The 22,003-nt window shown below is 43.5% G+C and overlaps 1 protein-coding gene across 4 annotated transcripts in view; it reads right to left on the minus strand.

Moving 5' to 3' along the window:
• Positions 1 to 1,266: 1,266 nt before the first annotated feature.
• The window catches only part of robo1 (roundabout, axon guidance receptor, homolog 1 (Drosophila)), a 573,922-nt gene continuing 553,185 nt past the window's right edge, over positions 1,267 to 22,003 (minus strand). For all 4 annotated transcript variants that reach the window (XM_060897774.1, XM_060897772.1, XM_060897773.1 and 1 more), the window contains 3 exons: positions 6,676 to 6,924; positions 6,200 to 6,405; positions 1,267 to 2,381 (listed from right to left, as the gene is read on the minus strand). In XM_060897774.1, the coding sequence (XP_060753757.1) occupies positions 2,367 to 2,381; positions 6,200 to 6,405; positions 6,676 to 6,924 (470 nt within the window). In that variant the 3' untranslated portion in view covers positions 1,267 to 2,366. The remainder of the gene's footprint in view (positions 2,382 to 6,199; positions 6,406 to 6,675; positions 6,925 to 22,003) is intronic.

Consider the following 22,003-nt stretch of genomic DNA (forward strand, 5'->3'; position numbering starts at 1 on the left):
GGTATTCAAGGAGATGGTGAGTTCTCATGTTACATCTTTACGGAGTTTCTGGAGTTCACTGATTAGCATGTCTAGTGTTAGCGGCTGGGCACCACCTGTTGCTGCACTGCTAGCATCTACCTTGCTAGCGTCTTTATCGTGCGGGCTGAAGTGTTGAGTCAGCTGAGGCTGGCTTTTTTTGCGGTTTCCGTGGGATTTACTCATTTCAGCTTCAAAAATGTTACACTGAGAAAAATAATTCCAAAAGTCTGGGTGTAGATATCTTAAAGTTACAAATGGTCAGGGAACAAGCGCCACGTGTGAGAACACTCTGCCGCCATAACCGGAAGTCGTAATTGTAATCGAAATTTTAGAAGTAATCGCAATTGAATTTCACGCAATTGTCCCAAGTCTAGTGCAGGAATGCAATCACATGATTTTCAATCAATCATGGTGGCGCCGGTGGACGAGACGAATTTTGCAGCTCGATTCAGAAAATTGGCAGCAGGGGACACTATTATCGATTTGAAGTTGCTGAAACGTTAAATCGGGAAACCTTTATCATTTTGTGAACAAACAGAAACCGACAGATTGTTGGACGGTTCATTTTTCCGTGTTGTAGGAAAAGTCGACCGAGGAGGATTGTGTATTGTGGTGTGATGATTACGTGCCATTCAAAACTCAGAAAATTGTTTTCTGCTAACAGGTTGTCGTACTTCCATCCATCCATTATCCGTAACCGCTTATCCTGTGCAGGGTCGCAGGCGAGCTGGAGCCTATCCCAGCTGACTACGGGTGAAAGGCGGGGTACACCCTGGACAAGTCGCCAGGTCATCACAGGGCTGACACATAGACACAGACAACCATTCACACTCACATTCACACCTACGCTCAATTTAGAGTCACCAGTTAACCTAACCTGCATGTCTTTGGACTGTGGGGGAAACCGGAGCACCCGGAGGAAACCCACGCGGACATGGGGAGAACATGCAAACTCCACACAGAAAGGCCCTCGCCGGCCACGGGGCTCGAACCCGGACCTTTTTGCTGTGAGGCGACAGCGCTAACCACTACACCACCATGGTGCCCTTCGTCGTACTTAATGTTTATAGTTACGTTTAATGTCTTGGAACAGCTAGAAACATGCTAGTTCCTGTTCTTACTTACGGCCATTCTCTCACCAGCCTCCCCCCCTTCTTTGAAGTTAATAAAACAAATGCTGACACTGGAGACTCCTTCCACAAAATGTTAAAATACACTTGTAAAAAACAACAAAACACAAATCACTTCAATTACCTTTCTTTATTGTTTTTTTCCTGATGCTTTTTTTTTTTTTACTTTAAGAAACAAAAGTTGTAGATGCCCTCTGAGTAAACACTTCGCATCCTCTCTCATCTTCGAACGTGACTGACGTCTCGGCACAACGCCACGGCCCTGAGCTAGCCAGTCCTTCCAGATTCCCGTCTCTTCATTCCAAGTGTCGGTAAGTGCATAACGTGGTAAATGAAGGTGTGTTGATGGAACAATGCGCAAATTAAACATTTCTGAGAATCAGGCAGAGAGAGAGAGAGAGAGAGAGAGATGCAAGGCTGTGTTTTCTGTACGTTCACATCCATATTTGTAAACAGCTTTTCCTCTCTTTCAACTACGTCAGGGTTAACGAGGCCTTTTGTCATACAGCACCTGTTCTTTTCACGCACGACAAAAAGGTTAATCGATAACATGGTTCAAAATAAAGTTTAGTGATTGTGCTTTTAAAACCAAAGTCAAACAAACAACAACAAACATCGACAGACGACAAAATAACAGTGCATTACAACAAAAAAAAGAAACGACACGTCTTCAATGTGGCACTTTTCTTCGAATGGCTTAAATGATAGGGCAATTTTACACCCAGGATGGAAATGATACAATTACAGAATAATAATGATTGCTAAAAATTTTGAAATTATCCCAATAAGCTGAGGAAGACAGAATTTAATGTACCACACATATTATAAAAGACGTGTATGCATGTTTATTTATTTACAGGTAAGTCCATCCCTTTCTGCTTGAAGCTAATATTATTCATTAACAGTAATGCCTGGCGTCGAGGACTTTACGAGCAAAGCCACACTCATGCATGGAGTTACTCCACACATCATCACCACCACATTAAACCAAAATCTTTTTTTTTTTTTTCCATTTTCATCCCTCAGATGCACCATTAGTGTTTTTTTTTTTGTGTTTTTTTTTTGTTTTTTTGTGAGAAATGATCTTTAAATGCACAATTAAAAGAGTTAAAGAGTTGGTCAGTTTTCAAGATTGGTAGTTATGAAAGGAAAGATGTTGTTGAGATGGGTAAAATTGAAGATGGTTGTTAAAATAGCGACGTGTCCATTCCAACTTCAGCTCTCTGCCATCTGAGGAGAGGAGAAAAAAAAAACATTCAACAATCATTCATTGACTGATATAGAAAATATCTCAAGTTCCTACTGAAGAGCACATTTATAGTGTCCTTTAAATCCAGTTTTTGTTAAAAGACAACTTAAAGTGCTGATGACACGAACGTGACTCTATGCAATTTCTTAAATAAACTATACAACATGGCAAACATGTTAGATTTCTGTTATAATTACGTGAAAAGGAGCTGTTGTTACGCGAATATCCAACTTTTAATTGCACAGCGCAAGAAAACTGGGTCCGTGGCTCGCGGCCATGTTGTGACGTCAGCGGGAGAACACGCTGCGGTTCACTGGCTGTTCTACTCTGGTTCTACTCAATGGAAATGGCGCATGAAAACGGCGGTGAACTCTCTAGTGCTAGCTCTTCCTCTTCTGGGAGTCTAGAATTGTGTTGATCTCTTCCGAATAGAATCTATGATAGCCTACCCTCTTTACCCTTTGCCTCTCGTTGCTAGGCGGCAGTTACATGAAAGCCGCAAGCTTTCACAAGCAAATACATGACTGATATCACGCCGACTTTATGATTACATTTATGATTATCATGTAGAATCTATAGCTCTACGTACCTTTATCTTATGTCGTTTCACAACACATGTTCTGACAGGAGGACTGTCTTTGGATCTGGCATAGCTACTAGTAGACCCCCTCCGGAATACTGGCAGTGTTGCCAGATTGGGAGGAATCCCGCCCAGGTTGGGCGGTTTCAAGTGCATTTTGGTGGGTTTTGAACATATTTTGGGCTGGAAAACTTCAGCAGTATCTGGCAACAGATACTGCTGACGTTTTCCAGCCCAAAATATGTTCAAAAACCCACCAAAATGCACTTGAAACCGCTCAACTGGGCGGGAAAACTCCCAATCTGGCAACACTGTGTAGGCACTGCAGATGGTAGTAACACACGTTTGTGCTGAACTGAACACCCAAGAGATTCTTTTAAGCTGGGAAGGGTGTCAAAACAATCCAAATCGAAGTGTTCAGAGCACAGGACGGATGTTGGTGAGGGCTCCCACTTGTCACGAGTGCGCCTGACTTGCTTCACCCACTTCGCATGCAGCTCGGGATCTCTGGGAAACTTGAATAAACTTACCCCATCCTTGTGGGTTTTGGAGCAAAAGCCGGCAACACAACGCGAAGGCATTATATATATATATATATATATATATATAATGTAGAATAATAATAATAAACTGAACACCTGTCGCATCAACAACAAACTGGTAAGTTAGGAGGAAGGTTCTTTCACTGACGTCATATAGCTCCTCCTTCGTCTCCTGGGTGCTGCAGCCCCGTCAAATTTGCCCAAATAGCCGCGTTTTTTATCATAACTTGTAAAATAGGCGCCTTCGTGAATTAATATTTGGATCATTGGGAATTACTTTTTATGTTATAAAACATCGTCAAAGATGTCAAAAACGTGTCATCAGCACTTTAAATGCTGTTTAACAAGCCACTTCAGCATTAGCCGTATTCAGACGGGGTTAGTTTCACTTTGAGATGTCTGCCTATTGATAGGGGTGTTCACACGGCACATATTTGCATCGATGCTGCACCGATGTATTTTGTTGTGATATATCTTACACCGGTGTAAATTTTGTGGAGCGTTCACACGTCACAAACCTGCTTACTAGAGAGAAGCGTGTTAGCACCGGTGCAGCCCCACTTGCGTTCACACGGCAGTTTTTGCGACCGTGCTATACAATAGTAATAATGCGGAAATGAAATATGCGCATGCGTGAAAATGTACTTCCTTTTCCCGGTTGTCATGGCATCACCAAGCGCCGGGAAAACAACGTGGATGAAGACACCAGTGTTGCCAGATACTGCTGACGTTTTCCAGCCCAAAATATGTTCAAAACCGCCAAAATGCACTTAAAACCGCCCAATCTGGCAACACTGGAAGACACGCAGTTCTGTTGTTGTTGATATTCGCCATTTTGGAAGCGCAAAATACCAGGATGCAAATTATGCAATGCCCGTATGTAATCAACTCTCCTCATGCGTAGCGAGTCTACCCCTGTAGCGTTCAGACGTCCGATTTTATATCGGTGCTGCCCTGCAAACTAGCATTTACTCCGGAGTAAATTTCTTAAACCACCTCCCGAGCAGGGTTAGATTTGCACCGGTTTAAGCAGCTTTCAGGGGCCACACCGGTATAACTTTGTACTGTGTGAACGCTCTACCGGGGCAGCCCCGGTGCTACACCGGAGTAAAAGTTGCCGTGTGAACACCCCTGATTTCTAGGCAACCAGATACACTGCAACCCTGCTATAATGAACTCTCTTACTCTGAACTTTCGCCTTTCGCACATAACATACTAAGTTTGTGTCCCTGGTCTTTAATGACAAATGTCACAGCACCATTAGGATGAGTTACTGTGCACCTGTTCCAGATTAGAGCACAATCACAGCGTGTGCTTATAAGGAGACTCTAAACACACAGACTCGAAGTATATGCACTGTACTGAGTCTCACATTACCAAGCCTTATTATCTGTGGGTCTTCTTTCTGGTTTTGACTTTGACCTGTTTGCCTGCCTATTTGTAAATAAACATTCTTCCTGCAATTATATCTGTCATTCACCTGCTTATACAACACACTGAGCCATGCCCTCCTCTTCCCCCAGGGTTAAGCAATCGAGTCTGCGGTCGTGTTAATGCCATCAAACAAAGGCTTAACAAACCTTGCTTAAGTGTCAGTCACTAATGGTTATCGAGAACAGTGATCAAAGGATCGATAAAAGGATGAAATGACTACTGATACCAATACACTTAACACCTAGTTAAAAGTGTACCAGCAGCATTTTTATACCCCCTGCCCCACCCAGCCCTGTGACATGACATCAGTGGTTTGTAGCACACGAATGAACTGAATGGCGAAGATTTAGAAAACGTAGCGAGGCAGTGGGTGGACATTGACAGCGGGACACCGGTAACCACCATCTTTTCCATAACAGATGAAGAAATCAATCATCGCCTCCATTCGTGATCCTTTAACTCGGTCAAAAGTGGCTCAGAAGGCGAAAGTGTTGAAAATTTCGCATATAGCGTGAGTGTTTGGTGTGACAAGTGGGTCCATTTCAGTATTACGACCTTCAAGCCAAGTTTATTGTTGCAAAGCACCTTTACAGAAAATTAAAGACTTTGAGCTAATCTATCCCCAATGAGCAAGCCTGTGGCGACGGTGGCAAGGAAAAACTCCCTCAGACGACATGAGGAAGAAACCTCGAGAGGAACCAGACTCAAAAGGGAATCCATCCTCATCCGGGTGATAACAGATAGTGTGATTATATAGGACAGTTACTGTATAGACGTGAGTTATTTATAGTCACAAAGTACAACTGTGTTTTTTTGAAGTTATAAACTGTTCACTGATGGAAACTTGAGTGTAAAATCATTCATGTCAACTGCAGTGCTCAGCCATAAACGTACAAATTTTTCAATATTATGAACTACTTGTACGTCACCCAAGGAGTTCGTTATCATGGGGTTGCAGTGTAATCCTGTCATAAACAGTCACATGATCATGTTTGTTTCTAGAAAACAAAATGCTGCCTCATACACAAAATGACTTTCTAGCTCATGATAGCATTCGAGCTAAAGACCTGACAAGATCACAGTGTTGATCACTGATACACGTGATGGATGACTAAGCACGGTAAGTTGAAGCATTTATCCAAAGCAAGAGGCAGCATAAACAGCCAGTACGACTCACAGCATGGAAGAACTACCCAAAGTAAAGTACTCAGGGAAACCCGTAACCTAGCGTACGCAGCCGTACCTCCAGTTGCTCTTCTCCTGGCTGGAAGGCTCCTACGGTGTTGAGGCTAATTTCTGCAGGATTCCTGTGGCTCCCAGAGACTCCTTCACCTCTCCTCCGGCCTCCAGAACCTCGCGATGACATGGAGCTGGACGAGCTCGGCTCTTTGTCACCCCGGGGACTGTGGACGGCTGGGAAAGAGGGTCGACTGTAGGGCACAATGTCCTCTGAAGCACAACAACGAGCACACATGAGTCTACAATCACAGCTGAGACTATTCACCATCAATGTAACACAAATGGTATTTATTTTCAGTCTCGTAACATTCTTTAATGGCTTTATACCACTCTCCGACACTTGACTGTTGTCGTCATTTGGGGATACGCAGCAGTAACTCTGCTTCACGTCAAGCCACGTCATACCACTCCGTTGTTGATTATTTTCCATAGAATGAATACTGTAGATGGGATAAAGGTTTTGAAGGACTTTTGTAATACCTGGGTCCTGGCGTCCTGCGCTTGGCTCTGGTTTGCTGGATTTCGCCGCTCTCTGAGCCTTCTGTCTTTCTTGAGCGTCTCGACGCTCTGACGAGCTGGTTTTTGTGTCTGAGGCATCTCTGGGCTTCTTGTCTCTCTTGTCCCTGCTCTCGGCTGAGCTGGACCTCCTTCCTGTCTCCGCCGCTGCCTTGGCTGGGTGAGTCGGGGACTTGAGCATGGCTGGAGGTGGGATGGGTGGCGGAGGAAGGTCTACGTGAGGGGGGGAAAAAATCAAATTTTTTGCAATATTTATTTGAAGTATTCATGTGCTGTCTTGTCCTGCAAACTCTTGGCACATTTATGAAAGAGGGTTTGCCCTTCACGGCTAGAGTGACAGCGTGCTAATTCGACACCGGCACTCATTTGTCTAGCACCTGCTAGGTGCAAGAGAAGCTGAGCTGTGCCGCCTGACACCAGCTGCACGCTTTCAACAATAAGTCCTTTCTACAGTCCTTGCCACACACAGCCTGGCAAACCGTAAAGACCTGCTGGCACAGACTGGTCATTAGTGTTTGTAGCAGCGAGGGTTGCTTGATTTGCCAAATTTCTGTCCTCTCCAGTGCATAAAAATCTAAGCTTTTCCCTGAATACACTCGAAGTTTAATAAAAGCAGCAAGCCGCCTATGTTTTCTCACAGCCCTGAGGATTTCTTTTTAATCCTACAACAGAGGACAGCCGACAGTGCTCTCTCTAGTGAACGAGGAAAGCATATGCCACATAATTTGTCACTGTTCTTATCTGTATCGTATCATTAAATAAATAAATAAATAAATAAATAATAAAATGTCCTGTTTCCCATGTCCTCCTTCACACACCCCTAGACCTTTTAGTACAGTATACTATAGTGCAGGATAGATATGAGCAGGGGTGTAGTGGGCGTGGTACGCGGGGGTACGCCGTCCACCCACTTCTCCCGAGGTGAGATAAAAAAAAAACAAACAAACTGTCATTCAATGGCCTGAGTTTATACGCTCTACAGTGAGTGACACGTGCCTTTGTGCTCATCATCAATGCCCCCCCCAATCGAACGTTATGTAAAACGTAGCGACGCAAAGTAGAATGCATTCTAAACGCAGCCGAGATATTAGAATTATGTAAACGGTTGACTCCGCCATTTTAATGGCTGCATGTCATGTATTTTGTATACGCAGGTGCCTCAATCGCGCCAGACTAAATGCTTGATTTATTCGATTGGTGCCTTTTATAATAAATTTCAGCCCATTGCTGGTTTGTATGCGATGTGAGTGAGTGACGTGACTTTTTTTGAACTTCTGGACACATGCTGTAGCTGTTGCCACGGCAGTAAGTAGGCTAGTAAAAATATCGAATTCCGAATGCAGCTCGGCTCAAATGAACATGAATCGAACGTGAACAAAGGTGTTTGTGTATCATAATTTCCAATATTTTTGCTTCACGCCTGATAGTCCATGTTAAACCTCATCTCATCTCATTATCTCTAGCCGCTTTATCCTTCTACAGGGTCGCAGGCGAGCTGGAGCCTATCCCAGCTGACTACGGGCGAAAGGCGGGGTACACCCTGGACAAGTCGCCAGGTCATCACAGGGCTGACACATAGACACAGACAACCATTCACACTCACATTCACACCTACGCTCAATTTAGAGTCACCAGTTAACCTAACCTGCATGTCTTTGGACTGTGGGGGAAACCGGAGCACCCGGAGGAAACCCACGCGGACACGGGGAGAACATGCAAACTCTGCACAGAAAGGCCCTCGCCGGCCACGGGGCTCGAACCCGGACCTTCTTGCTGTGAGGCGACAGCGCTAACCACTACACCACCGTGCCGCCCCCATGTTAAACCTATGCAAGGTTTATGTTGAGCTCCAGCAGCAGAGTGGTGCTGTCTACGACGATGCATTCGGAAGGAGAAGGCGAATTTGTTCCTCTTTAGCCATTTCGGCATATTTATTGGAGACAAAATAAACCGCGGCTTTTCGCCATAACAGTTGGGCTGTACTGACAAACACAAATGAAAATTGCGCACACAAAAATGTCTGAAAAAAAGTGTCTTCTTGTGCCCTCGTGTTGTTAAAAGAACGTAACATTTATACAAATCATTCAGACCAAACATAGGCGACCAAACAAAGGCTACCGCTTCTGACATGATATCAAATCGATGACGTCACGAATCGCGTACCCCCACTTTAAAAATCTCCACTACACCACTGGATACGAGTTGCTTAAATCTCAGCGCTGGACCACGATGAGGTGAAACTAAGTGTACAAGTGTGTTCATCTTGAAGTTTCTAAGGCATGGTGTGAAATTTTCTGCACAAAAAAAAAAAAAACATTAAAGGCCCGTTACCATTTTTGGGGTGCAAATTTTGATGCTATCAGATCTTCAGCAAATTCGCCCTCAACGATATGGCGATCAAGCCTCACATGGGAGTGGAGTTAGTTTCATCCTAACACACTTCAAAGCTGAGATACATGTGTTATTTACCAGCTAGGGCAGGGGTGGGCAATTATTTTTTCCCTGGGGCCACATGAGAAACAGAAAATGTTGTGGAGGGCCGGACCAAAAGGCTGAACTAAATTCTGCATAATATTAATTGTATTTCTTTATATAAAGCAATAAATAACATTGTTTTTACAAGCTGCTAAGACTGGTAAGAGTATAGAAAAAAACGAGGTTGCTTTACAAAAAATGTCATTTATTCAATCAAATTTCCCAAAACAATGGTTAACAAAATGTGAACGTTTGTACCATTTTTTTCAGTCACATTCAGCCCAAAACACAATAAAGACATCACAATATTATCTTTCTACTCCAAATATCAAGCAAGATACATCATATTATAATAATGATGCCCACATTTGTAGTTTAATCACCTCATTTGGTGCTTTTCGCCGGAGATCGGCTCCGGCGCCTGCTGGTGACGTCACACTATGTGATTGGCTGGACCGTTTGAAGGATGACGTACAAGTTTGTAGTTGGTCTGGACAAATTAAGGAAGTAGTTATCGTGGGATTTCATGTCATTTTCATGTCGCGCGCATTGTGTTTTTGTTGAACACAACTTTAAAATAAAAGCAATACACATTCAGTCCATTCATGAGGTAAAATTAGAAAATACGTTTATTTTGTAATTTCTCATTAACCTTACGCGGGCCGGTCAGAATGAACCAAAGGGCCGGATGCGGCCCGCGGGCCGTAAAATGCCCAGGTCTGAGCTGGGAGGTCCGTATGGTGAAATATCATGACCGAGGTCTTGAAAGTACTGACTGAGGTCCTCTGTTCCGAGGTCAGTATTCAAGGCCGAGGTCACGGTATTTCACCATACGGACCGACCTTAAGCTGGTAAATAATATATTTATTTTTTCTTTACCAAATTCTAACAGAAAACGAGAGCGCCCGAAAGGGAAAACCGAGCCGAGCCGCCATTTTGAATCCTCATTCACGGCTGTAATGCAAATGGCTTCCTCCTCGGTATACAAGTGCACTTCCATGGCAGGAAAAAAAAAAACTACATTTTGCCACCTATGTAGTCCCCTATTTATACAAATTTGAGTCATTCAGGATTCAGCCATGTTTTTGCTCGGCGTTAGCAACAGTTAGAGGTTTTTAGCTTTCTCCTGAAATGTTTTCTTTTATTTCTTCTTCCTCAGGGTAGTAAAACTCGCTTTCACTGTGAACACTGTCGTTATCGCTATCCATGCTGTAAAATTAATGCTATTCTCCTGAGAAATGCTGGCAAAAATTTATAAGATTTTTGATAAAAATCTTATAAGATAAATGTTGACAAAAATTGCTAATAGGTTTGTTGTTGTTGTGAACGAGCGAGTCGCCAGAGGTCTGTAACCGGGGTCCGTACCGTAGGATACGGACCCGCTCACCAGCCAATCAGAGCGCAGGATTTGATGGAAACCAGACCGTGAAAAAAATAGAGGATATTACAGTACATGGTGATGCGAAGACATGAAGTTTACCTTCGAGTAGTAAACGTATTCATGAGTGAGCGTATTGAACGAGTGAAATATTTTCAACACAAGAAGATAAACTTCATGTCTTCAAGCCAACATGTGATTTTCTTTTTTATTATATAGACACATTCACAAAGTACCCAATTTTATCACAACAATTCACTGATTTCCTCACGAGTGAGGATCTTGGAAAACATGTTACTCAGTGTCCCGGATGGAGCTCGTATGAAAAATACGAGTGGCGTATTTCCCAGTAAAACACTAGTGTCTGTATAACATATAGCAGATATTACACGGTTGCACAAAGAGATGAAGTTTATCTTCGAGTGGGGAGTGTGTATATTTTTCAACATGAGAAGATAAACTTCGTATCTTTACACCACAGTGTAATGTTCTTTATTTTATATGGACGCAGCCACAAAAAACAAATGCAATGTCATCAAAAGAATTTTCATTTTGAACTGGTTCGCCATTTTGACAACACGCATCTAGTCAGTGGGAAAACACTGGGAGTGACGCCATCGGAGTGAAATATCAGGAATTATTATACTGTACATACAGGACACCTTTTCGCTGGAATAAAAACGTGTTCTATTCCCTTCGAGCGGGTTTCATTCATTTGGTTTGATAGCATGCGATATTGTTAGCATATCGCTTATCCTACGTGTATTACGTCACTCTACCCAATGGAGAATGAGCGTTGGATATGGTTTATGATATTGCACGGTTGTCAAGACAACATGACGTCACACATCAGAGACGTAAAACGTCCGCACTAGCGAGCGACTGGGACAATTTGCAAACAAACATGGCCGCCAGGTTCACTTCGTTAAATATGGAAGATTTTGAGAGAATTTTGAAAGAGAAAGATATGCGTTGAACACCCGAAAGGAATGTATAATAATAATAATGGCGCTTTTTTTGTGGTCTATCAGATATATTCCATTCAGCTACTCGTCTTCGACTCGTTCAGTATCATGCTCGCTGAATGGAATATATCTGATAGACCACTCAACGCCAGCCAATATTTTTTAAAACTGTCACTCAGATCCGCGATGGATTTCGTATGAAAAATGCGAGTTTTTCAACACGAGAAGATAAACTTCATATCTTCAAGCCAATGTGATTTTCTTTTTATTATATCGACACACGCACAAACAAAAAGTCCCCAAATTTATCAAAAACAACTCTCTCATTGATTTCCTCACGAGTGACAGATAGAGATTTATGTCACGGTTTTGGTTCTCCATGTCCCGGATGGAGCTCGGATGAAAAAAACGACTGGTGTAATAATAATATTTTTATTTAAAACTTTTGCAGTAAAATAACTGAATTACAGGTTTAGATCAGAAACAATAAATACCAGACAATACAATATGAATAAAGAGTTACATATACACAATATATAAAACGTCAAGCAACATAGGATAAATCTTGCGCAAATTTGTGGGTAACAAAGTTCTTAAATCTATTAGTTGCTACAATTCGTACAAAAACTGTGTTCGCCGATCTTAATGCGTAGTGCGAGCTTGTTACAACCAAGCGACTTGACACAAGGCTATATACTGGGTTTTCTGGCTTTAGTTTAGACATAAACTTCTTACATGCTGTAATTCTGCGATCATATGATGTAACTAAGGCTACGTTCACACTGCAGGCTGAAGTGACTCAAATCCGATCTTTTCGCCCATATGTGACCTGTATCCAATCTTTTATTGACAATATGAACGACACAGATCCGATTTTTTCAAACCCGACCCAGGCCGTTTGGATATGTGGTCCTAATTCCGATCCGCTCTTTTCATATGCGACTTCAGTCTGAACCGCCAGGTCGCATTCATCCGACTTACACGTCATCAACAAGCCACAAACGTCACTATTCTGTGCTGAAGTAGGCGGCGGGTCTCTCAAAAAAAGTTACAACAACATGGCGCATAATTACGGGCGCAGATAGAGGGGGGGACGGGTGGGATTTGTCCCACCCAGATTTAAATTCACCTCGCTCGGTCCCCCCCACTTATAGGGAGGAAAAAACCTCTATGCTGTCTTTCTTTGCATAAGGCAAACCTCACGGAAAAATCAAAAGACTAATTACCATTCGGTTTATTGAGGTGCACGGCAGTGTATACATAGTTGCAACAACTCACATAAAACAAAACAAAGACTGATATTCGGTTGGTTGAGCTGCGCAGACTGCACAGGTTGCGAGCTTGATTGCTATGGTAACCCACAACAAGTTTGACAGGCACATCGGGGTTGGGGTTGGTTTGCTGGCAGCTTTGTCCCTCCCAGTTCAAAAAACGTATGTCGCCCCTGTGCATGACATCAATGCGAGGGACGCTTCGGGCTGTGAAGGTTCTGAATCTTCTCAATGGAAGGACGCAGAGGTTAGGGAGCTGATTTCCATTTGGGGGGATGTAGCTATTCAAGCTAGATTGGATGGGTCATACCGCAACCGGGCGGTTTTACTTCCGTAAACACTGGCCATGCTCACTGCGTGTGACGTCGTCGTATCCTGCAATGTGCATGCGGAACACTTTTAGGTCGCTTTTCATTCATACTGAGGATCACATACAAGTCGCATATATTTGTTAATGTGAACGACCTCACAAAAAAATCGGATTTCACAAAAAAATCGGAATTGAGCATTAAGCCTTGCAGTGTGAACGTAGCCTAAATTAGCTTTAGTTAAGGCTTCGCTATAATCAACACCTGGGAATATGATAGAAAGTGCACGCTTCTGAATCTTCTCTATAGCGTCAGAAAGGTACTGTGGAAGGCCGGCAAAAACAACAGAAGTGTATTCTAATTAGGGGTGGGTATTGCCAAGGACCTCACGATACGATATGCATCACGATACTTGAGTCACGATACGATATTGCGATATTCTACATAGTTCACTGAAAAATGTAAACTGCATTATGCATCTTAAAATCCGAGTTGTATGTACATCAGATGATAGTGATAATTCATGGGACAAACTGAGTCAAAACAATTGTAATTCAAATTATCCATGCCATTTTATTGTAACTATACAAGCGCAAGTTACAACATATTTGCAGGAACAGCACACTGTCTGGAACACATTGAAAAGTGCAGTGGGCATCTTAGTCTCCCTGAGCACAATGATGAAACAAAGTGCAGTGCGGGTCAGTGTCCACACACTGAAACTGAATTGAAACCTCAGTGAATCATGTTTCTTCTGAACTTAGAGTAAATACTCAAAATAAAATGCAGCGTCTCACACACACTAAAATTGAAAATGCAAAATAAAGTGCAGCTTCTTGCCTTTGGTCTTAAATGACAAAATTAAGTTCACAGTTACAGTAAGTCACACATCACTGAAGTAGATGGGAGGACTTTGGTGCTGTCCAGTGTACAGTGGTGCCTGAAAGTTTGTGAACCCTTTAGAATTTTCTATATTTCTGCATAAATATGACCTAAAACATCATCAGATTTTCACACAAGTCCTAAAAGTAGATAAAGAGAACCCAGTTAAACAAATGAGAGAAAAATATTATACTTGGTCATTTATTTATTGAGGAAAATGATCCAATATTGCATATCTGTGAGTGGCAAAAGTATGTGAACCTTTGCTTTCAGTATCTGGTGTGACCCCCTTGTGCAGCAATAACTGCAACTAAACGTTTGCGGTAACTGCTGATCAGTCCTGCACACCGGCTTGGAGGAATTTTAGCCCGTTCCTCCGTACAGAACAGCTTCAACTCTGGGATGTTGGTGGGTTTCCTCACATGAACTGCTCGCTTCAGGTCCTTCCACAACATTTCCATTGGATTAAGGTCAGGACTTTGACTTGGCCATTCCAAAACATTAACTTTATTCTTCTTTAACCATTCTTTGGTAGAACGACTTGTGTGCTTAGGGTCGTTGTCTTGCTGCATGATCCACCTTCTCTTGAGATTCAGTTCATGGACAGATGTCCTGACATTTTCCTTTAGAATTCGCTGGTATAATTCAGAATTCATTGTTCCATCAATGATGGCAAGCCGTCCTGGCCCAGATGCAGCAAAACAGGCCCAAACCATGATACTACCACCACCATGTTTCACAGATGGGATAAGGTTCTTATGCTGGAATGCAGTGTTTTCCTTTCTCCAAACATAACGCTTCTCATTTAAACCAAAAAGTTCTATTTTGGTCTCATCCATCCACAAAACATTTTTCCAATAGCCTTCTGGCTTGTCCATGTGATCTTTAGCAAACTGCAGAAGAGCAGCAATGTTCTTTTTGGAGAGCAGTGGCTTTCTCCTTGCAATCCTGCCATGCACACCATTGCTGTTCAGTGTTCTCTTGATGGTGGACTCATGAACATTAACATTAGCCAATGTGAGAGAGGCCTTCAGTTGCTTAGAAGTTACCCTGGGGTCCTTTTTGACCTCGCCGACTATTACACGCCTTGATCTTGGAGTGATCTTTGTTGGTCAACCACTCCTGGGGAGGGTAACACTGGTCTTGAATTTCCTCCATTTGTACACAATCTGTCTGACTGTGGATTGGTGGAGTCCAAACTCTTTAGAGATGGCTTTGTAACCTTTTCCAGCCTGATGAGCATCAATAATGCTTTTTCTGAGGTCCTCAGAAATCTCCTTTGTTTGTGCCATGATACACTTCCACAAACATGTGTTGTGAAGATCAGACTTTGATAGATCCCTGTTCTTTAAATAAAACAGGGTGCCCACTCACACCTGACTGTCATCCCATTGATTGAAAACACCTGACTCTAATTTCACCTTCAAATTAACTGCTAATCCTAGAGGTTCACATACTTTTGCCACTCACAGATATGTAATATTGGCTCGTTTTCCTCAATAAATAAATGACCAAGTATAATATTTTTGTCTCATTTGTTTAACTGGGTTCTCTTTATCTACTTTTAGGACTTGTGTGAAAATCTGATGATGTTTTGGGTCATATTTATGCAGAAATATAGAAAATTCTAAAGGGTTCACAAACTTTCAAGCACCACTGTAGTTTGCTTCGGGTCGGGTTTCGGTGGCTCCGGCTGAGCCAATATGTCGGGGTGGTGTCGTGCTAAGTAAGTTCGCAAGTTTGTTGTGTTACCTGAATATCTAATTGGAGCGAAACAGGTTTTGCAAAGTGCGTACTCTTTGTCCAGCTCACTGTTTATTTTCTCCTTTCCTTTGGAATCCAAAGTGCCTCCAAACATCTGCCTTAAAGTTTGGCGGCGTCTCTAGGTTTACGTTAACAGCCATGCTTGCTTGTTTTTTTTTCCTCACTGCAACCACCGGGAAAAAAAGAGAAGACGAAGAGTGCCTTGCAGTGAGGTAGCGGCACAGCAACACCTTGCGGAGCGGAGGTGCGGAAGTCGTACTGGATTTACAACCCGTCTGAAACATGATTTATTATTTGAAAAAATATCGATATTCAAATTTTGAGTATCGATATTGAATCGGAAGACAAAGTATCGCGATATATCGCTGTATCGATATTTTTGCCCACCCCTAATTCTAATGTCGATCTTACGAGTGAGCAGTACACTTTAATAATATCAGAGGGAGGCACTCCGCAGCGCTTAAGCTGGCTAATGGCATAAAGCCTACGATTTGCTTTCCTCACTATATAAATCACAGTGAACCGCCCAAGTCAAGCCATGTGAAATATATACTCCAAGAAATTTAAATGACTCGACTCATTCCAAAAAAGAACCACATGTGGCAATAGGCGGGCACTGATAACTATTATAGTGAAGAAAGTCAACCGACATTACCTTGCATTTCGCTGGATTTAGGCACATGTTGTTATTAGCTGCGAAAGATTGCACCTCAGAAACTACGTAAGGTAAGATAGAAGGTGCATTTCTTGGGATTATTTCGAGGACCGTCAGGTCGTCTACAAATTTAGCGCGGGGGAACCAGCTACACAGTAGATCGTTGACCATTACAGAAAAAAGGATTGGGCCTAACTTTGTTCCTTGCGGTATCCCTCCAAATAATTTCATGGGTGGAGAAGATGAAGGGTTTATACTAACAGATTGAATCCTACCCTCTAAAAACGATGCCACCCAGCATAGCATACAGGGGTGAATATCAAAATTCGAGAGTTTATTCAATAAGATGTTATGGTCTATCAAGTCAAATCCTTTCTTAAAGTCTGCAAAGAACCACCTGGTCCAGCAATTGCTTTTGTCCAAGGCCTCAATGGTAAGATGAAGAAGGAACACTATAGCTTGTTCGGTGGATTTCCCAGCCACTGCAAACTGCTTGGTATCTAGCTGTTTATTGATACCAGGCAAAATACGTATTTCCCAGTAAAACACTCGTGCTCGTATAATGTAGAATGGAAATGTGATGATAGGATGAAACCAAGTGCACTGCTGTGCGTGTTTTGATCTTCCTAATCCATGGTGAGAGTTTGGTGAAAAAAATCAGTGAATGTTCACCCCACCACCACCATTTTTGAGGTAAAAATATGATGCTCAGAGCTTCAACAAATTCACACTGTGTGTTAAAGGAACAGTCCACCGTACTTCCATAATGAAATATGCTCTTATCTGAATTGAGACGAGCTGCTCCGTACCTCTCCGAGCTTTGCGCGACCTCCCAGTCAGTCAGACGCGCTGTCACTCCTGTTAGCAATGTAGCTAGGCTCAGTATGGCCAATGGTATTTTTTGGGGCTGTAGTTAGATGCGACCAAACTCTTCCGCGTTTTTCCTGTTTACATAGGTTTATATGACCAGTGATATGAAACAAGTTCAGTTACACAAATTGAAACGTGGCGATTTTCTATGCTATGGAAAGTCCGCACTATAATGACAGGCGTACTAACACCTTCTGCGCGCTTCGGCAGCGCACTGATACGGAGCTCAGATATCAATGCGCTGTCGAAGCGCGCAGAAGGTGTTAGTACGCCTGTCATTCTAGTGCGGACTTTCCATAGCATAGAAAATCGCCACGTTTCAATTTATGTAACTGAACTTGTTTCATATCACTGGTCATATAAACCTATGTAAACAGGAAAAACGCGGAAGAGTTTGGTCGCATCTAACTACAGCCCCAAAAAATACCATTGGCCATGCTGAGCCTAGCTACATTGCTAACAGGAGTGACAGCGCGTCTGACTGCGTCTGACTGACTGGGAGGTCGCGCAAAGCTCGGAGAGGTACGGAGCAGCTCGTCTCAATTCAGATAAGAGCATATTTCATTATGGAAGTACGGTGGACTGTTCCTTTAAGGGAAGCCGAACATTTCATCCTGTTATAATCCATTCAGCTAGCATGATATTGAACAAGTCGAAGACGAGTAGCTGAATGGAATAAATCTGATAGACCACGAAAAAAACCCAGACAATATTATTGTCATCCGTGCACATTCCTTCCGGGTGTTCAACGCATCTTTCTCTTTCAAAATTCTCTTAAAACCTTCCGTATTTAACGAAGCAAACCTGGCGGCCATGTTTGTTTACAAATTGTCCCAATCGCTCGCTAGCGCGGAAGTTTTACGTCTCTGACGTGCAACGTCATGTTGTCTTGACAACCGTGCGATATCGGAAACTATATCCAACGCTCATTCTCCATTGGGTAGAGTGATGTAGGACACGTACGATAAGCGATACGCTAACAATATCGCATGCTGTCGAGCCAAATGAATGAAACCCGCTAGAAAGGAATAGAACGCACGTTTTTGTTCCATGGAAAAAGTGTCCTGTATGTACCGTAGAGTATAATATCATAGCATGACGTAGTACAGTACGGAAAGGGAAGCGTGAGATCTCTGTAGTGCATTCCCGTCTTAAGGTTGATCTTCCTCATACATGGTGTGAATCTGGCGTACATCACTTTTTTTGCCCCTCACTGCTGGCAAAGTCCGCCCCACCAAGGCGGTAAAGATTTTCCCTCAATGTTTTCACCGTTTAATAAACACAGCACAGCAAGTCTTGTAAGCTATGCTTATTCATGACCTCGAGGACACTGTTTAAATCCTCCAGCAGGCTCCTGTCGATAGTGAACGAGGAAAGCAGATGCCACATTGGCATTTTTTTTCTGAACGTGTTTGTAATGGATCGATGCTGGTGTCAGAGAGAGAGAGTGCAGTGGGCAGGAGGTGACAGGAGACTGCACGGTTTACGAGGGGTCTCTGCTTTATAAAACACCTCCTGGATCTTTAGTCTCGTTACCGTGAAGCCATCGCACATGCAACGCTTTCCGTGGTTCCTTTTAATGATGCGATGTGCCGCCAGACCTGACAAAAACGCTTCCCTGTACAAATGTATCTGCATCCCTGAAAGGATGAATTACAACAATTTATACAAACCCCCCCAAAACCTACTGTCAGATTTGCGTTTGTGGAAAATTAATCAACGATCAGAATCAAGAATTAAGCATCGCAGTGGTGTATACGCTCTACTACGGTACAAATACCGGTACAGCATGCTCTTCTTCTGTAATATGGATCACTGGTGCAATTAATGCAATGAAGATGCATGCGATGTGAATTTCTGTCATTTCTGCTCAAACAGCAGAGGTCCATGCAGCTGTGGAGTGCCGAGGCTTTTCAATCGTTCACAGCCGAGAAACAGAGATGCGAGAGGAGAAAAGATGAGCGGGGCCAGGGGGTGTGATGGAGGGATGGAGGGATGAAGAGATTACTGCAGAGGGAGGAGGAAAGGAGGGGGTAGCTGATCTGAGACATCAGGCCAGGGTCTGTGTGTGTCTGATATTAAATCTCCATGTCAACACACAAGGACAAGTGACTCAATGATGAAGCCCAGCAGCTGACTGTGTGTGTGTGTGTGTGTGTGTGTGTGTGTGTGTGTGTGTGTGTGTGTGTGTGTGCGCGCATACACACAATGACCTTTCTGATGGCCCCAGAGAAGAGGCAGATGAAACCCAGCCAGCAGATTGCACGAATGCCCAGTGTTTACCTCACTGCAGGGCACGGGGGCTGCTTTGTGCAAATGGGAGGGGGGTGCGGGGGCATTTGAAGGTAAGCAACACCACCTGGGGTAGTGATATTAGTGTGGGAGGGAGGAAGGAAGGCATCCCCAAGGATGGTGCAGGAGTCTGGATTTGCCTCAGGAGACAATCACTCATCAGTCACTGCTCTTTCTGTCCTAATGTGGAAGCTCCATTACTGGAGTGTACGTGCATACGCACGCGATTTCAATTCTCTTTTACCCCTTTTCCACCAAATCAGTTCCAGGGCTGGTTCGGGGCCGGTGCTGGTTCACAACTCGTTCAAGTTGCGAGCCAGCTGAGAACCAGTTTGCTTTTCCATAGCTCACGGTGCTAAGGGAAGCCACGTCATTACGTCGCTGTATACGTCAGTTACGTCGCTACGTTTGCATAAACCTTGGCGCGAATATCAAAGCAAAAACAACACGGAAGAAGCAGCAGCAACAACAACAACAACAACAATAATAATAATAATAATAATAATGGATGACTTCACGTTTGTACTGTACAGCTGCTGCTTCTCGTCGCTTAAAAATGGCGATCTTTCGCGGTCTTGTTATTGTTGTTGGTCTTAACAACTCCGCCCCCCCCCCGCTGACGTAAGCGGTTCTTTCCTCTGGCCCAGCAGAGAGTTGGTTCTAGCCTGGAACCGGTTTTTCTGGCCCCAGAGCCAGTTCTTTGTCAGTGGAAACAGAAAACCCGGTTCCAAACTAAGCACTGGCCCCGAACCAGCCCTGGAACTGCTTTGGTGGAAAAGGGGCGTGTGTAACCACTTGAAGTAAATGCAAATTGTGAAAGACCCCCCTGATTGTGTTGCTCATTCGGTATTGATATCTACTACCAAGAAACATGGACCTGGTTGGAGAAAACTGTATCAGTTCATCCCTAATGCTACGGTATGCTCACTGGTCAGTCCAGAACCTCGGGGCTTCTGCTGCATCGGAGAACCATCAGAAGAAAACCGTAAAGCGAGACGGCCTTTCGATTTTATAAAATCGGTGAAATTTAGTTCCGTCTGAAACGTGGTCATTGTGATAGATGTTTATTTCTGTAACATCTCACAAAACATCAGGCCGTTCTGTTCTGTGGCTGGGAAGTTATTTAATTTGAAGGGATTAAAGCAAATAATGTGCATGAAATCGCTCGCTTCGCGCAGTCAAGCAGACAGAGGAAGTCCGTGTGTGTGCGCATGTGCAGGTTTACCTTCTTCTTCTTCTTCTTTTGCATCCACAGTGCTGCATTACTGCCATCTACAGGTTTCCCTTTGAGCGTGCACTGACAGTTCCATCATTCCGTCGCTAAACGAACAGCTGATCACACCAAGGTGCTCGCTGAGCGCCGATATTTATTAGTTTGGTCCTGCGTTTCCTTTCCTTTGTATAAAACATAACGTCTTTTCGGCGGCACGGTGGTGTAGTGGTTAGCGCTGTCGCCTCACAGCAAGAAGGTCCTGGGTTCGAGCCCCGGGGCCGGCGAGGGCCTTTCTGTGTGGAGTTTGCATGTTCTCCCCGTGTCCGCGTGGGTTTCCTCCGGGTGCTCCGGTTTCCCCCACAGTCCAAAGACATGCAGGTTAGGTTAACTGGTGACTCTAAATTGAGCGTAGGTGTGAATGTGAGTGTGAATGGTTGTCTGTGTCTATGTGTCAGCCCTGTGATGACCTGGCGACTTGTCCAGGGTGTACCCCGCCTTTCGCCCATAGTCAGCTGGGATAGGCTCCAGCTTGCCTGCGACCCTGTAGAAGGATAAAGCGGCTAGAGATAATGAGATGAGATGAGATAACGTCTTTTCTTCTCGCTTGCTTTCCGTTACTGTAGTCGCTCTTTCACGTTTCATTCGCGCACTCACGTCCTCCATTTCTCTCTCCTGTTTCAAATTTGTATCCCACAATGCCTTGCGTGAACGGGGAAAGCCCACCACGTGATCTTGAATCGGGTCATGGTGAAGCAGGAAAAAATAGCGGCGAATTTAGAGCCACGTGGCTCCAAATTCGTTAATTGTTCTATTTTTTAAAGAACGAATAAAATTGTAAGTCTGTGATTCGAATTCAGTAGCTTTTGGTCCACAAAACAAAAATAATTGGATGTCGGGGAAAATTATTTTTATGACCTACACTTGAAAAATCTGAAAGGCAGTCTACCCTTAAGCATATAAAAACCAGAGTGTCAGCGACGCAGTAGCTCACATGGCCGTATCGCGAGAAACCAGACTCATTTGTAAATAGCTAAGTTGTCATGAAGAACAACAATTAGATCTTCTGAACAAAACCATCAAAATCAAAATCCATTGAAAACTCAGGGAGGACTCGTGAGTTTGGGAATTGTGGATGGACAACGGTTGGATTGCGCGTGATGGCAATAGCTCTTCGCCCTATGGCCGGTGAGCTAAAAACATACCTTGAGTGTACCGTAGT

The sequence above is a fragment of the Neoarius graeffei genome, chromosome 17 (genome assembly GCF_027579695.1).
Source record: "Neoarius graeffei isolate fNeoGra1 chromosome 17, fNeoGra1.pri, whole genome shotgun sequence".
Lineage (NCBI taxonomy): Eukaryota > Metazoa > Chordata > Actinopteri > Siluriformes > Ariidae > Neoarius > Neoarius graeffei.